The 16,492-nt window shown below is 43.7% G+C and overlaps 1 protein-coding gene across 2 annotated transcripts in view; it reads right to left on the bottom strand.

The window, feature by feature from the left end:
- Kiaa0232 (KIAA0232 ortholog) overlaps window positions 1–16,492 on the bottom strand; it is a 61,144-nt gene that overhangs the window by 2,478 nt on the left and 42,174 nt on the right. The window contains exons 5-8 of one of the 2 annotated variants that reach the window (XM_057771469.1): window positions 16,093–16,174; window positions 10,565–13,853; window positions 5,095–5,203; window positions 1,525–1,622 (exon numbers count right to left, since the gene is read on the bottom strand). In XM_057771469.1, the coding sequence (XP_057627452.1) occupies window positions 1,525–1,622; window positions 5,095–5,203; window positions 10,565–13,853; window positions 16,093–16,174 (3,578 nt within the window). The remainder of the gene's footprint in view (window positions 1–1,524; window positions 1,623–5,094; window positions 5,204–10,564; window positions 13,854–16,092; window positions 16,175–16,492) is intronic. The other variant, XM_057771470.1, reaches the window with a different exon arrangement.

Raw genomic sequence — 16,492 nt, forward strand, 5'->3', positions numbered from 1 at the left:
TGCATGTCCAGTTACATTAGTGTAGGGCATGGGGACTCCTTAACAAGTCTTTGAGTACCTGGTTCAGAATAGCCCATGAAGTTTCACATAGGCTGATATAGTCATGCCCATGGGGCTCACAGTTCCAGTAGACAAGCAAACCAAAGGACACAACTTCAGATTGTAGACACGAGGATAAGTGGTAAGGGGCACTCTGGACAGGAACAGAGTGCTCCAGAAGGTGGCACTCCAGAGCAGAGGCTGGTGCTCTGCACTGCAGTTTTAGCACTACCTAGCATGATGTAGAGGATCTCTTTGTTGTGTTCACAGGAAGGCTGGCATCTGGGGACCCTAGGATACTAATGGCAATGGTAGTTACACCAGTTACAACAACTAGCAACACTTCCCAGCCCATCACAACATTCACCACCAGCACCACCCCATCCCAGTCCCTGCATTTGAGCCAGAGGCAGAAGCACAGAAAAGCCACGTGAGAGCAAAGCACACAAGGCTTCCAGGCACGGAGGAGTCTGGATTTCTTCCAACTGCATAGGTTAGGAGCATGGGTCCTATAGCCAGACTGTTGAGGCAGGTAGCCCATGTCTGTGTTACAGTTCCAGAGGCCTCCATTTTCTACTCTGCAAACGGGTATGCCAATAATACTTAGTGCACAGGGGAGGTGTGAGGTCACTGTCTTGCTGAACGGAGATGATTATCAAGGACAAGCAGAAGCAAGGACAAGAAAGGCTGTGGCTGTCTTAAGGAATGGCAACGGTCTGGACCATGTGGAAAGGATGATGGGAGGAGGGAGGTGGGTGGAAGGTGGAGGTAAGGTGCATTAACAGGCTGGGAGACACTGCGTGTAGAGGTGAGAGGGAGAGACAGGTGGTGGGGTAACCATTTCGAGGGTGGAAGGCTATGGAGAGGCCTTGCACGTGGGCTGGGAAACATTAAATAGAACCTGATAGGTCAGCAGGATTAACACCACATTGTACTTTGGAGAATTCTTACAGAGCCTGAGCTAACACTGACAACTCTGAGGAGAAAATAAATAAGTTTCCTTCGATTCATTGGTCAACCTGCCTTAACAGTGGAAGGCCTGAGACTGAGCTAAAAGTAGGTCAAGATCTTGAATGTGCCTTCATGGTGCTCACAGGCTTGTGAAGAGACAGAAGAGTCTGGGATGGTGGGGCTCCACCCAGAGAGTGCACAAGAGCACAGGAAGGGCAGGGTCTGTCCTACACAGGTTGGAAAAGCACACTGGAAGGAGGAAGATGCTGCCCCAGATTGAACAAGGAGCAACAGGCTTAACACAGCATTAAAGCCCCCCTGTACTAGTGGCATAGGGAGAGCTGGAGGGACATCAGGGGCTCTTCATGAAGGTCTGGCAAATGGTCAGGGGTGGGGAGTGGCATTAAGCAGACCCAAAGGAGGGGCCAAGAGGACAAAGGCAACACCCATGGATCTGGGGAATGTGGGCCACGGTGGGTCACAGGGCTCCCAAGTTTGTGACTAGAATGGTAGGGAAGAGGACAGTCCACTTACCCTATTAAAATCTAAAAGACGCTCTTCATGACTGGGTGTCTCTTTAGCATCTGGATACTCTTCTATACCATTCTCTCCCTTGGCATTTGTATAACATTCTTAATCATTGTGAATGGAGAAGGGAAAAGAGGGAAAGGGGGAAATTCAATTAAGACAGTTTTGAAACACACGCCCCTGTCTCATCTCACAGAAAAGCTCAGCCTCCCGCCCTCTGGAGGATTAGGCTGTCATTGAAAGCACAGCCAGCCAGGAGTACACAAGAAAACATGATGCCAACTGAAAACTTCTAGCCACATGTGTGTAATGAATAATAATAAAAACCATACAGCATAAGCATATTCTACTGTAAAACGGTCTCCCAACAATTCAACAAATATATACACAGACCTATGATGTGATGGTCCTGAGAGCACGGGAAAAGACTAGTGAGGCCTGCACTCTCAAGAGTGAGTGTCAAGAGGAGGGAGATGGACGATGGACCACAGAAATGTGATGGAACAGGAGCAGAGGTTCCAGACAGGGGCAGCCCAATGAGAAAGCAAAGCAGGTAAACAGCTGGCCTGTTATAATTCAACAGCATGCCCACCACAGTCAGTAACACTTGTGCTCTGGGGAAAGGAGCCTCATGGTCCAGTTGTCCAAGGCCCACAGGATGTGAAGGCAATGCAGAATAAGTTAGAGGAACCCAATCCACCAGCAGATCCAACTGTGCTTCACCCATGCTGTATACAGCTACCTGGGGGATTTGGAGAAACCTAGGTCCTTCTGAGAAGCTCCAGGTGATTCCTGAGCACAGTCCCTGCACTGAATCTAGTTTTAGTCTAGCCTAGCCTCTTGCCCACCAACCCCATCAAGAAGCAACTGTGATGGAGTCACAGCGAAGGATGAAGACTCCAACCAGGCTGGTTTGAACCTGGCTCTGACAAGAGCTAGAGAATGCTGATCCCTTAGCATCCCTGCTTGCTAGGACTACACCACAGGTATCAATGGGATGTTATGGCTACTGTGTGCCCAGTGCCACAGAGGACAAGCCCAGCCTTAATGAGGGTTACACCCTGGGTACCAAGTATAGACTTAGCTTGTCATGTGGGTATTCTCCATAACCTACCAGTTCTGGGCATTACTTGAATAACCCTGGCTTTCAGTGACAAAAGTCATAGGTGGATGCCAGGTTCTGCTCTTTATTTGTGACATGACTCTCAAAGTCCCATACCCCACCTTTATAAAACATAAGAAACACCATCCTCTTATTAAAGGAGGTACTATGGAAGAAGTGGACAGGTACATTTCTGATTGCCCCTAACTCAGAACCCGGGTTCTGGGAGGCCAAGAGGCCGCTGCATTCTGATGGAGGGGGTCCTCATTTCATCCCATTCATTCTACATATATACACACTCCAGGACCAGAAGAAAGATTGTGGCAGGGAAGGTGGCTCTTTTCCAGATCAGGAATGCTACTGGATAGAAAGATGTCCATCTCCATACCTTCAGGCAGAAGGTTGGCAAAGAATCATACTGAACTCATTCCACGTTTCTTGTAATGCTTATAGTGACAGCTACTGTTTGTTCTGTAATCATTGTGTGTAGCTTACAGTTATAGGCCCTTTGCCTGCTAAAGAGGCATCTTTATTCCTCACAAACATCCCAATAGGGATGGCTTCCTTTTACAAATACAGAAAACAGAGCACAAAAAGGGCCATTAGCTTGTACAGAGGCATTAGGCTTCATCTCAGCCTTACTTCCCCAACCTGGGCCCTCATCACAGTATGTGCTACTCCCCAAAGGGCTCATTCCACACAACCTGGATAATACATGCCAATACCAACTGAGTCTTCAAAGCACAGATTAGCTGCGGTGTGAGTACTGGAGAATGTTACCAACCCCTCTGAAGTCTCTATACCTGAGTGGCCTTGTACAAACCACACTCCTGTACCATCCCATCTTCTGCCAGGTCAGCAGACAGTGCTACTGCTCCTACAGCCCCAGCTGCTATGGTATGTATCCTGCCTCCAGCCCCACTCAGAAGACACTCTCCCAGGACAGGTGTGTTTCTGCACATCCCAGAGCAGCACTCTGCTCAGAGACACAAATACACAGCAGAAGTGCCTAGCACACAGGATCTCAGCAGAACATACTCTGTCTCCTCATCAGACTCAACAAGGGGGTAGTCTTTCTCCCCTGGGATGCTCAGAGTTCTAGTTAACCAGTGTCCAGAACAGAACATGTTGATTACTATCAAGTTTCTGGCCTAGAACCTTCAGGAATGCCTGGTCCTTTGAAGGGGTGAGTAGTCAGTTGTCTTCTTGCATAACCTCCATGTTGGGCTACAGACCCTTGGCATTTGAACAGAAAGAATGCTTCATACTGTCATTGCAAGGGAGCATCACAGGAACCAAAACTCACAGCTGTCATTCAGAAGATTGGCCACCATTCTTTCTCCACAGAGCTTCTTTATGTACCATTTTATATGCACGTATAAAAGCATTACCTACAGCCATTCACTGGCACCACCCAACAGACTGATTCAGAGCTGAGTTGGAACTGGGTTCCTACTAATGAACAGAATGAACCAAGTGAGGAAGTATGAACTCAGTGTGTTTAAAATCATGCCTAAAGGAAGTAGCTTCTTTGCTACATTGTGATATTCCTCTTCCTCTTCCTCTCCTAGCTCCTTGCTGGGAGGGGTTTCTGAAGCACAGTTCTGGGGATTTCTGACCTGTACTGTATGCAGCACCTGCATCTTAAAGTCACCTAGCTCAGGAGACTGGATCTATACTCCTGGGACCCTCGCATGTTCCTTAGTAAACTAGAACTGTCCTTACCACCCTTCTCTCTAGAGCATTGGTTCTCAACCTTCCTAATAATGTGACCTTTAGTAGAGTTCCTCATGTTGTGGTGACCCGAACCATAAAATTATTCTGTGCTACTTCATAACTGTAATTTTGCTACTGTTATGAACTGTACTATAAATAACCTATTCAACCCCAATGGGGCCACAATCGACAGGTTGAGAACCACTGCTCTAGAGTCTCCCCTAACTCCTTGCTGTTCATGCTTCAGTTTCAGGGCAGGTGCAACCACTAAAAATCTCTCCATTCTATTCCTCAATACCCTGCAAACTGAAGTTCTTTCCATGACCAACCCTCAATGCACAACAAGCTTGAGGCAACAGCCAGGCTCCCATACCTGTAGGCTCCTTCCTATTCGACTCTGGCTCAGTTCCAAACTAGTTGAGCCCAATGGGACCCTGTTCTTTCAACCTGACTCACACTCTGAGGACTTCTTTGCACAAAGATTGCCTGAGAACTTCCTTCTCTATGGTCATGATGGTCATGGTGGCCACATGAAGCTCATCAAAGGTCTGAACCATTTATGATTCTAATGAACTTCCAAACCCTTTTTTCACCAGACTGTGGTTAGGTATAAGAGCAGGATCCAATTTGCATTCATCTCTGTGTCCTTAGGGTGTAACAAAGTGCTGGCCATAGGAACTTTTTTGGTGTTTCCTAGAAAAATCTGCTGCTCTTGGTAAATTAGAAATTTGAACACACTAATGACACAGTGTCCTTACCTTCACACTCTGACGAGGGAAAAAGGGGAGAGTACAAGGCTTTTTCCCACCAGCTCTGCTTTTCTTGATTTCTTGTTACTTCTTGCACATCAGTGTTCAGTACAGGAAACTGTTTAGATGAAGCCAAACACAGAGCATGTTTACAAATCTCCAGGACAGACAGAAAAAACTTTAAGCATTACTGTAGGACTACCTAGCAATTTTAGGTTGGTGAGCTAAAAAAAATTCTTTTTTAAGTTTTTTGTTGTTTAAGACAAAGGGAAAAGCCCAATATATTGCTCAATATACATAAAAGAAGCCTTCATTTAAAAAAAGTACTTCAAATCCAAGCAGAACAAAAATCTTGACAAAAACCTCTTCCAAGACTACCGAAGTTCAGCAGGTGACAGTGGCCTGAGTCTGGGGTGCTGTGGAGAAAGGTTCTACCCTTCCCAAGTGGAATGTTTGAGGCCTCTCAGACCCTGCCCTCCCTCCTGGAAAGTGAGAACTGGCTACCAGCAGCTGTCACTGGTGACCAACAAGTCCTTGGAGTGGTCATAAACTTCAGAGGCCACTTTTGTATATACATGTATCCTGGAATGGTCCCTTCTTCACTGGGCCTGAGAGGCCTGCCACCAGCTCCCCAGAGAAAAGCCTGGGCTCTCCATATTTGTACCTTCCCAAGTACCTATGCTGTGCTCTCATCAGAATGCCTGTGAACTGTGTACAATTTCATGATATCATGTGTTCAAGTTCAGGTGTTTCGTTGTGCTACGAACTGTAAATTATTTATGAGTCTAAAATTGCTTTATCCAATAAGTTTCTTAAAATTACATAATGAAATGGGAAATACATTTTAACATCTTATTTTCATTTAATATAACTTTTCAGAAATAGTTCTAAATTAGGAACTGAGGAAAACTGTACCATCTGCCCAGAGTAGTCAATTAACCCTCCTTAGTCCCTGGTAGTCTATTCTAACAATACAATTGAGTACTGCTGAAAAGCATGACAAGGCTGAGCTAAATGCAAATAAAGCCAGCAGAGTACAAGAGCTGCAGTAAAAGTGATACCAGCACCTGATACCAATTTGCAGCATATGAAGGCATTCTATATTCTGGGAGATTGCTTGATGCTGTTTAGGGCAGCAAAAGAGAGTAGCCAGAGTTATCTCCATCACCCATGGCACTGCTGAAGGGAGAAGTGGCAGCAGGTAGCTATCTGAGCTCCTATCTGCGAGTTAACTATCTTCTAATCCTCTTGTAAAAATGAGAGACACAGGGTTAGTCAAGGACAAGCATGGTGAGGCAAACAGGTTTCACAGGTCAAGACACCACCCAGGAACTGGGGTTCACACAAAGATGTGGTCAGACGCGAGAGCATCAGAAGGCTAAGGACAGGACCGTTTTCTTGGTCGTCTTCTGCACCTCTAGGCAGAGCACTCTGTCTACAGACTACAAAACCTGGCTCCCATGCTTAATCTGATTTCAGAGCACATCAAGTCCTCTCTTCACACCCTGCTGTGGCTCTTGCCAGTGTCTGCCATTATTTGAGGAATCTTTTCTGAATCCTCTATTTGGGTGCCAATTCCTATGGCCAAGACTCACTGTCTTCTCTTTTATGCTGCAGCAGCCATCCACATTCAACAAGCACGCATCATTTCATGACACCTTGCCACTCAGGTATTCCCAGCTTTTGGAGAGCACAGAAATACTACCACAATTTGCTCATATGAGGCCTGTTTAATGTTTTAATTCAATGAATGCAAAAAAAAATACAGAGAGGGAAAGGCAGGAGGATCACACAGAACAAGTTCAAGGCCAGCCTTGGCTGGGAAGCAACTGACGAACAGAAGAAAGTGGAAAAGGGCAGAACAGAGCAGTACCAACCATAGGAGCTGCACCTGCCCACCTCCAGGTACATACTCAAAAGGCAGCTCTGGGAGAAAGCCTGCCTGGCTTCTTAACACAGCAAGCTACTTCTAGCACTCCCAATCCATCCAGTGCTCCATCTTCCTTCAAATGGTGCTTATATCCTCACAGAGCATTAACCTACATGCTTGATGTTAGCACCCAAGCCTGCAGGAAAACACACAGGCTTTGGCTAATGATTCCAGCAGCTGCAACAATGCTGGACAGAGGGCACTCCACACATGCTCCAGGAATGAACGGGACACTGAAAAGGAAGGGAAGGCACAACCTTCATTCAGAAAGACTGATCACAGACATTCTTAGCAACTCTCAGAAGTTCTTCAGAAGCTGACAATCAAGAGAAGGGATAAAGACCCCATAGTTCACACTCCCATTAAATAGTCTATTTCTGGTGAAGAGAAAGGTGCTGGGATTTCCTTTCTTCAGGATCCAGTACCCCTTTCCCACTGGTCATTTTTCATTGCTGGGTCACAAACGGCAAAGAGAGCTTTCTGTGGATCACTCTTTTAAAGAAACACAATGTAAACAAGAGAACATCCACTGGAGGCTGCAAAGGCCTGTGTTTACTCTCTGCTTCTGGAGGCATAGAGTCAGGAGAGTGCTGTCTGATCCCACTGAGGGATAGGTGGGCCTCTTTTTGAATTCTAGCTACCAGGTGGGGGAATAAGTCTCTGTGGATGTCTAGTAGGATAATACTAACAAAGCTGGTACAGGAAGGATGTGTGCCACAAGCCAGGAAGGATGACTCCTGCTGCCTCTCCAACCTCCAGACTCACTGACCTTCACAATGTAATGCTGGTGGGACCAAATGACTTCATCTCTCTCTCTTTTTTTTTTTTTTGGATTTTTTTCGAGACAGGGTTTCTCTGTAGCTTTTGGTTCCTGTCCTGGAACTACCTCTTGTAGACCAGGTTGGCCTCGAACTCACAGAGATCCGCCTGCCTCTGCCTCTCGAGTGCTGGGATTAAAGGCATACACCACCACCGCCCGGCCATGACTTCATCTCTTGAAGGCCTGGGAAGTCCTTGAAGATAGGAACTAACAATCTGGCTTCTTTCCTATGTTCAAAGTTCTTGGCATTAAGCTGGCATCAGAGCCCAGGAAAAGAGGACGTCCATGCCATATTTCTGTGTAAGACACACATGGGGCACACTTTCCCTATGTGCCAGTTTTTGTCTTCCGCTACAACTGGATGAGCTGTGTTCAGTACTCAATCAACACATCTCAGCAGCCCAGTTTCTTTATCTGACCTTCTGCTCACATGGCCGGCCTGCCTCCTACCCTCTGCAACTACATATCCAGGTGTGTTGAAAACACCTGCAGTGTCCATACCCTGGGAGGATTCTGATGAAGTCCCCACAGACTTCAGGCCTTATTTCCACTGGTCTATCTATCACATTACCCACAACTGCACTGGCCCTGATGTCCCAAAAGATAAAGAACTGGTCAAGTAAACTGTGGCAAAACCACACAGTGGAACAATATATAGGACATAAGGAGGAAGAGTGGTTACAATAAAGGTCATTTCAGTTAAAAGGGAAACATACCATGTGGAAAACATTCTGGTGGGGTCCATCACAACTAGCACTAATGAGGGCTGGTGGGAAGAGCCCTTTTTACTGCGTGTATGCTCTCCTTTAACTTTATATGAACTGCCCATTTCAGTTAAGATATGTGATTTAAAAACTGGGTTTCTTGTCTAGACTGAATTTTGCTCAGACAAGGATAGTACCTCATTCATTGGGGCTCTTCCCTTAGTGACAGGCACATACAGACATCCAAATCATGTCTGCCCAGTTTGACTTAACTTTTAATTGAACCCTATTCTTTCTATGGTCCTTAATGTTAACTCTTACGGAAACTCTGTATTTTCATCCTCTTGCACTGAAACAGAAGGAATCTTAGCAACCTTAAAGTGGTGTCTATGCCCTCCAGAGACTGGCTCCACTTAGGCAAAGGCATCTCGTAGGAACTCCTCAAAACTGACCTGGTGATTATGATGGGGTAGACAGACCTAGTCTCAGCCTGGTCCTAAACTGTCCCTTCAAGTACTCTCTACTCTGTTCCTCAAGTCAGCCTATGAAGTGAGCTCCAGTCTGCAGTGATGCTGATAGCAGGACAGCATCCACTCTCAAGATGTCCCCAAACATCTGCTGCAAGATACGACCTCTCAAAAGAAAAAAAAAAAACCCAGAATTCTGAGAACACGGAAATACATCAACATACTAGAAAGCGAAGGAATATGGTAGTAGTAGGTGGGATCTTGCTTCTTTCCTCATTTTCTTTCTCATTTTCTTCCCAATCTGGAACCAGGTGAAATACAAAGTACATAAAGGAACATTTAAGGAGAAAAAATGGGGGCAACACAACAACACATAAAGGCTAACAACATTGCTGGTTTTTCCTTAGCAATTCAGGTTTCAAGGATTCAAGGGGATTAAACTTGGTCTTCTATGGACCAAGAAGCATGCTGACTAGAGCAGCAACTCTCAAGTTCCCCCTGAGGCTTTTGCAACCACCCAAAGGAAAGCAGCTGCACACCTAGGCACTCTGACTTTAACGAGTTAATGCAGTGCTCAGCCATAGAAGCCAATAATCAAGTATTGGAAAAAGAAAAAAAAATGGTGAGGAACTCACAAGACATAGAAAACACAACAGAAAAAAGAGACAGAAGGTGCAAGTAAATTAAGAAAAGGGAGAAATTAATTCTGATATGAGGTGGGATTGAGGACTGAAGAGGATTCAGGAAGGTATCAGTGGAGAAGGTAGATGTGAAGGCCTCACAGGATGCGTGGGGGCCAGTGAGCAGGACAAATGAAAGAACAACACATATCCATCTGGATCAGGAGGGTATGACTTGTGACTGTTTCCAACTCCGCTTAACAATCTGATTCTGGAAAAAGGCCAGGCACTGTATGCCAACTAATCGTCGAATAAAGCAGGCAGGTAGCTCTGCTTTCTCGTGGAACAGCTCATTGCTGTCTGTCTCGTGCAGTCAACTTAACTTCAAAGTACTTCCTAGAAATATACTCAAGGGGTATGATGACTCCATTAACAAAACTGCTGACACTAACCTCACCCAACAGTTCCACATGAAACTCCCTGCTCCAGAGCACTGGAGAAGACATGTCACTTCATTTGGACCACAGGTTCACTCATACATGAACCACAACACACTTTAGAGAACAGTGTCCAGATGTAAGGTATTTTACATGGAATACACAGCTATCGTAAAGCCAACCAACACTCTTTACTCGGAGCTGCATCCTGGCTCCCCAACTCTGAAAGCTACAACACTTACACACGGGTCTTATGCTTTACCCATAATGCACGCATATTACATAAGAACCTTGCATCCTGTGAATTATTATGCCATCTCCATGCAAGAGTCAATTATGCACTTCAGATCTGTAAATAGCAAATTCATTTAAGTTCTTAAGCATAAATTAAGAATTGTAAATTCTAAAATATTTAATTTTCCAGTAATTCAGTCTCACTTTTCTTGGCTGGTAAGGCTACTCTTTATCTGATCAAATCTATTATTCAATATTGACACATACCTCTTCCAGTTGTCCTGAAGACACTGGATTATCTTCACAAGCAGGAAACTGACAACCTGCTTTGCAATTGCAAAAATCATTGATTTCATCTTCACATTGTGCCATTATTTTACAGTTTACTGCTGAGCTTTCTAAATTTATTTCCAGAGATTCATTAAAGTTACATTCCAAACACTGATTCTGTGTTCCTACTGGAAGAATCCCTGTTGCCTCCTCCTGGGAATCCAGTGATGTCTGAGCACTCTTTTCCATTCCAGACTTTTTTAACCTGGGCAGGAACTTCCCAGACTCGAGCTCTGATTTCCCGTAGTAGTGGCCTTCCTTCTCTGCATCTTCTTCTAGAGGTTTGAGATCTGCTTGTGGGTCTTCAAACACATCAACTTGAGAAGGAATGGGAATATTTGTTTCATCTCTCTCAGATTCAAATTCTGACTCACTTCCTCCTCCAGGGGATAGTTCAGATGCAGAAATTGGGCGAAAGTGAGTTCGAGGAGATATTCGTATAGCCCTGTACTGTGTCCTGTCAATGCCACATATTCTGGGGTGAAAAACTTCACTGTCTGAATCAGAGCAAAGAATTGATTTCGGCTTAAAACTGGGGCTGAAAGATGCAATCCCTTCTGGTTCAAATGAACACTCTACGTGGAGAACTTGTGAGAATGGATTGCTTAGGTCAAAGGAAGAGAATGAATATTCAAGTCCAGGATCTTCAACTTGAAAGTTACTGCAGGCTCCTAGCAAGTCTTCATGGAAGATAAAAGAAAATCCCTTGTTTAATCCATTTTCCCCACTCTTCGGCATATCATTCTGTTCAAATGACACAAAGGGCTTCCAGAGCTGCCTGTGACCAGGAGCAAAGCTGTTCCCAGGGGTCATAAAGACATCTGTACCAGCTATTGTCACTACATCAGAGGCTGCACATTGTAATAAACTCCCTTTTGTGTGACCAGGTGGTACAACTGCCCACTCCCCATCGCTGTTGAACGTTTTGAGTTCTCCATAAACTCCTCCAAGAATGAATGTGTTCTCTTTGTCATGGGCCACATCCCAAGGTTTAGAGGGTGTGGTGTAATCACCGCCATCCACCTTGGACAGCTCACTAGAGACGAATGCTCTTTTTTCCAGGTTCTCCTTTTGCCCCTCCCAGAGATGATACTCTGATCTCTGCACAGCCCTACTAGGCTCCTGCAAGGCTTCCATCTTAGCATCAGTGTCCAGACAGCAGCAGTAGTTATTTACATCTGTGGGAAACAACTCCTCCCCAGGCCTCTCTGTCTCTACTGCAGCCACAGAATTCCGATCTGCCATCTTTGTCCAAATGTCTTTAATAACCCCTGAGCTGTAGCCATCTCCACGTGGACTGCTTTTACTACATGCCTGTGTAGTTTCAAAGTTCTTATTTTCTGCCTTTTGTTCTAGCTGAATACCACACACAGATTCTAGCTTAGATCTTTTTTTGAAAACTAATGTAGGAATTTCTCCTAAAGTTCTACTGTTTTGCTGACAAGTTTCATCCTGCAAAAAATCTAGAAGTTCTTCATCTACATAATCTGACGAGACTCTGGGAACTACATAATTAATATCTTCTGCAGTAAACTGTGTTGATTCTTCAAACTGAATGTTTAGTGTCTCGTTGTCTGAGCGTGCTTCTTCTGAATGAGACCATGGACTACAAGTTCTTGTTGAAAGATTAGAACAGTGTTCATTTTCTTCAAAGGCACTATTTTTGGTCCATATTAGCAATCTAGACTGTGTTTTCCCCAGCATATTAGCACTAGAATCTGTAGGTTCACTTCCCAAGTTGAGTGTTTCAAAAGAAAATGGTAAAAGAGAATTACTGCATTGCACTTCAAATACTGAAAAACAAGAGTCTATACCAGATCCTTCATCAATATTGGAAAAGGGCTCTTGATTGCCAGCAAGCACGTGTGAACTGAGTATCGTGCTATCCAAGATAGGAGAGAGTCTAACTGGAGAGTCTCCTCCGAAACTCTCTCCATCAGCATCACCAGAACTAGATGAACAACACTCCCAAAACTGAGCCAGATTGCCAAGGTCTTGCAGGAAGAAGCCCTCAGCACCCACTGAGCTGGTAGAATCTGTCCATATTGCACGTTCCCCTTGCAAATCCATACCATCTAACACTATGCAACATTCTGCCTCAAAATCTGTATTTTCCTTGCTTTTTTGTCGAATCATATTCAAAATCCGACTTTCTCCTTGCATTGTTTCTGAGGCACCAGGATCCAACATGGATTGATCAATATCTACTTCATAGAAGTGTGTTAGTTCTGAAAGATGAATATCATCCAGGTATTTATTGTCCTCTGGTAGAGAACATAATGAGGTCCCAGCGAGGTCAATATCCTCATTTATAACTGCAGGCATTTCTACAAAATGACCATCAATGAAAGTACCTGCTGCGAGGTATGTTCTATGGATATTACTGTTGCTGATACACAGACCATGCACGGATTCAGACAAGTCTTCCACTGCCTCTGCTGTCAGAGCACTTGTATCTTCCCTGTTTCGGTATGTGGTTTCTAGTTTGCTTTTTCTACTCAAAGGAACAAAATACTCAGCAATGGGTTCAGTGTACCACAGTGGCTCTTCCTTGTACTCTTTGTTGTTTCTGCTCTCCACATATAGATCTTTCACTGCAGTGTTCCCGGGGTCACTTCTCCCTGTCTCCTTTGCTGGTCTTTTACCCCGCTTGCACAGCTGCCTGATGGATCCACTGCTGCTGCTGCTGCTGCTACCACCTGCATGGATACTTCTCTCTGCCTTCTCACAATGTTTTAGCGACAGCCTGCTTTGCCCATTCCGCCCTTTTTTGTTTCGAATTTCTCGTGCCTTGTGTCTAACTTTAACATACTTCATGGATCCTTTTAATTCTCCCTGATTACCACTTGAACTTGAACCTGCTTCACTAGAGCCGGATGACCACGAGCGAGGGCGAATCTTCCCTTCAGGTTTGTGTCGGATCTGCTTTTTGTACAAGGCAGGCTTTTCTTCGATGGTGCCATTGCTTAATTTGTTCTCCTTCTCATGTCTGCTCCTGCTCTGGGCTTTCTCATGCATGGAGATGGAGGCAGCAGTGCTTCTTTCTCTGATGGCTTCACTCTCACTATTACAGTCCTTTGGAGAAGATGTATCGGTGCTTGCTGGTGGGGCTGTGGATGATGAAGAGGAGCTAGAATAAGAACAGGGTTTGGACTTGTTCCACACAGTCATGATTTCTTGCAGGCAAACTGGTTTCTCAGAAAGTGGTGGAAATGCTTCATAGTACCTGCAAAACAAAGAAAAGTTCAAAAGCAAGCCACTTTTTACAGTTATCATCTACACAAAGGCAGCAATGGCAACCTGAGAGGCAGCACTTCAGTTCACTAGTGTTAGCATTAAACCACCAACAAACCACTAATTTAAAAAGAATCACCAAACAGTAAACTGTGCTATGCATTGAAATCAGTCCCACAAATCAATCACTTTAGACTGTGAGAGGCACTATGCAAATATTATAAAATATGTATGACAGCACACTTGTCAGAGCTTCAATTTCAACTAGGAAGAAATGACAAAAGCAATGTAATAGTTAGAATGTACTGTGTTGATAGGAAATGTCTAAACTTGAACCTCATCCTGGTCACTTACAATGTTTGTGATGTTAAACTCACTCACTATTTGATTTTAGTCTATTTCCTCCCTCTAAAATAGTGAACACATAACTAACCTCACAATAGTGGAAACAAGTAGTGTTGAAAGCAGCCTAGCAAATGACTTAAGAATACAAGCTCTGTAGCCATATCCCCTGAGACTAAACCCGGCTCTACTACTTAATTTCTATGCACCTTTTGGCTTATTGCATAATCTCTCGGTGGCTCAAAACAGGAGTAAGAACAGTGTCCGTCCATCTCATGAGCAGGAAGGACTAGTACAGGAAATGAGTCAGAACACCACCTATTCCATGTTCTCACTCCTGCTATATTACTCGTGCAACAGCATGGAGCTTCGAATTTAAGAAGGCTCTCAGGAATGTAGGGATGGTCATATTTAAGTGCTCAGGAATGAGGATACTGGTACAATCAGAGATAGGGATCACAGCTGGGTTTAGTGAGCATTGATTGTGAGGTGTGAGACTTGACAATATACACATACTATGTTCTAGGATGAAAGCCTGACTGAATCATAACCCCTGGATGTGCTTAGAAACTCATGGAAAAGGAGGGAATACTTTTGACTTGCTATAAAAACAGGCAGTTGAGGGGCTGGAGAGATGGCTCAGAGGTTAAGAGCACTAGCTGCTCTTCCAGAGGTCCTGAGTTCAATTCCCAGCAACCACATGGTGGCTCACAACCATCTGTCATGAGGTCTGGCACTGTATCCTGGGAAGTGTATACATAATAAATAAATAAATTTAAAAAAAAAAGACACCATATAATAAATATTAAAAAAAAAACAAAAAAAACAACCAGGCAGTTGTTGAAGACTGAAGACTTGAGAGCAGAATGGATCCCCAAAGGAAGTCTAAAGCTATGCTGGCTCCTGAGAGTACAGCTGTTCCAAAGACAATATCACAAAGATGCTGAATGTGACTGTATTAAAGCTGTATAGTACAAATTATTAAAAGCTTTATAATTTTATTTTTTAAAATTAATTTTTATTTATATGTATGTGTGTATGTGATTGTATGTCATAAGTACATGGGATTGCCCAAGGAGATGACAAGAATCCACTGGATCCCCCTGGAGCTGAAGTGACAAGAAGTTGTGAGCCACTTGACACGGGTGCTAGGAACTGAACTCAGGTCCTATGGAAGAGCAGCAAGTAATCATAACTGTTGAATCATTTCTCTAACCCCATACATAATTTTCAACATTCTAGCAGTCACATTAGAAGTCTATGCAGAAACTCATGAATTAATTCTAATAACTTATTAATAAATTAATTCTAGTAACAATTGATAATAAATCTGATAAATTCATTATATGGAACTGATTAATGTACTGTTTTATACTTTTTTATACTGTTTCTGATCTCTATTGAGAATGTTATACTTATGATACAATCAAACAAATGCAATTTTTTATTAGAGATTCAAGAGATTAAAATAAAATGCATAGCAAGAAAGTCTGTTTATAATACAGACTATTTTATACAGAAGAACAAAAGAGACAGAAAACAAGTCTGATGAGATCCTATGCAGGAGATAGTGGAAACCCAGTTTTCTTGTCTGTGTAAAGGAATAATGACTTCTTATAGCTGTCTCAAAGACCACATGTCAGTTTCAAAGGTGCTGCTACAAGTGGCTTCAGTAAGCAGTCCCTGTTTCCTCCTCTCCATAAATACTGACTGGATGCACAGTATAAAACTAGACCACCTCCCTTTTCACTCAAGAGTATCAAGCAACTAAGTGCTCAATGTGTTTTCTAAATGAAGAAATCATATAGATGTCAGGCATAGAAGCCATGTAGCAGTAATGAGTCTGGTTTTAACAATGTGAAGTTCATATTGAGTACAGTCTTACATACATTTCCACTTGATCCTTGGCTGTAGGGGATAATTCTGCCTCTGGAGAGGGAGACCCCTCTAACTTTTTGTGAATCTTCTCTTCTGTTAAAAACAAAAATTCATTAAAAAATTATCATATATGCAGTTAATAAACACTATGCTTTAAAACATTTCTCAAGAAACTTTAATTAGATATGATACAAGCCTTTGTGGCATAGAGAGAGAAGCCCACACCAGTATATAACACCAATCTACTGAGTATACAGAAGGCACACTCTGGCTAGGCCTCATAAGCACCAGGCTGCAGGCTGAGTGAGAGTCCTTTATCTCATCACAAAGTCACACTGGAGGCTCTTAACTGAGAGCCTGGCATTCCCTGTGTACTTATTAATTAGATCAGAAGGAGTGAACATCTGTTCA

This window comes from Chionomys nivalis, chromosome 6 (assembly GCF_950005125.1).
Source record: "Chionomys nivalis chromosome 6, mChiNiv1.1, whole genome shotgun sequence".
In the NCBI taxonomy this organism is placed as follows: domain Eukaryota; kingdom Metazoa; phylum Chordata; class Mammalia; order Rodentia; family Cricetidae; genus Chionomys; species Chionomys nivalis.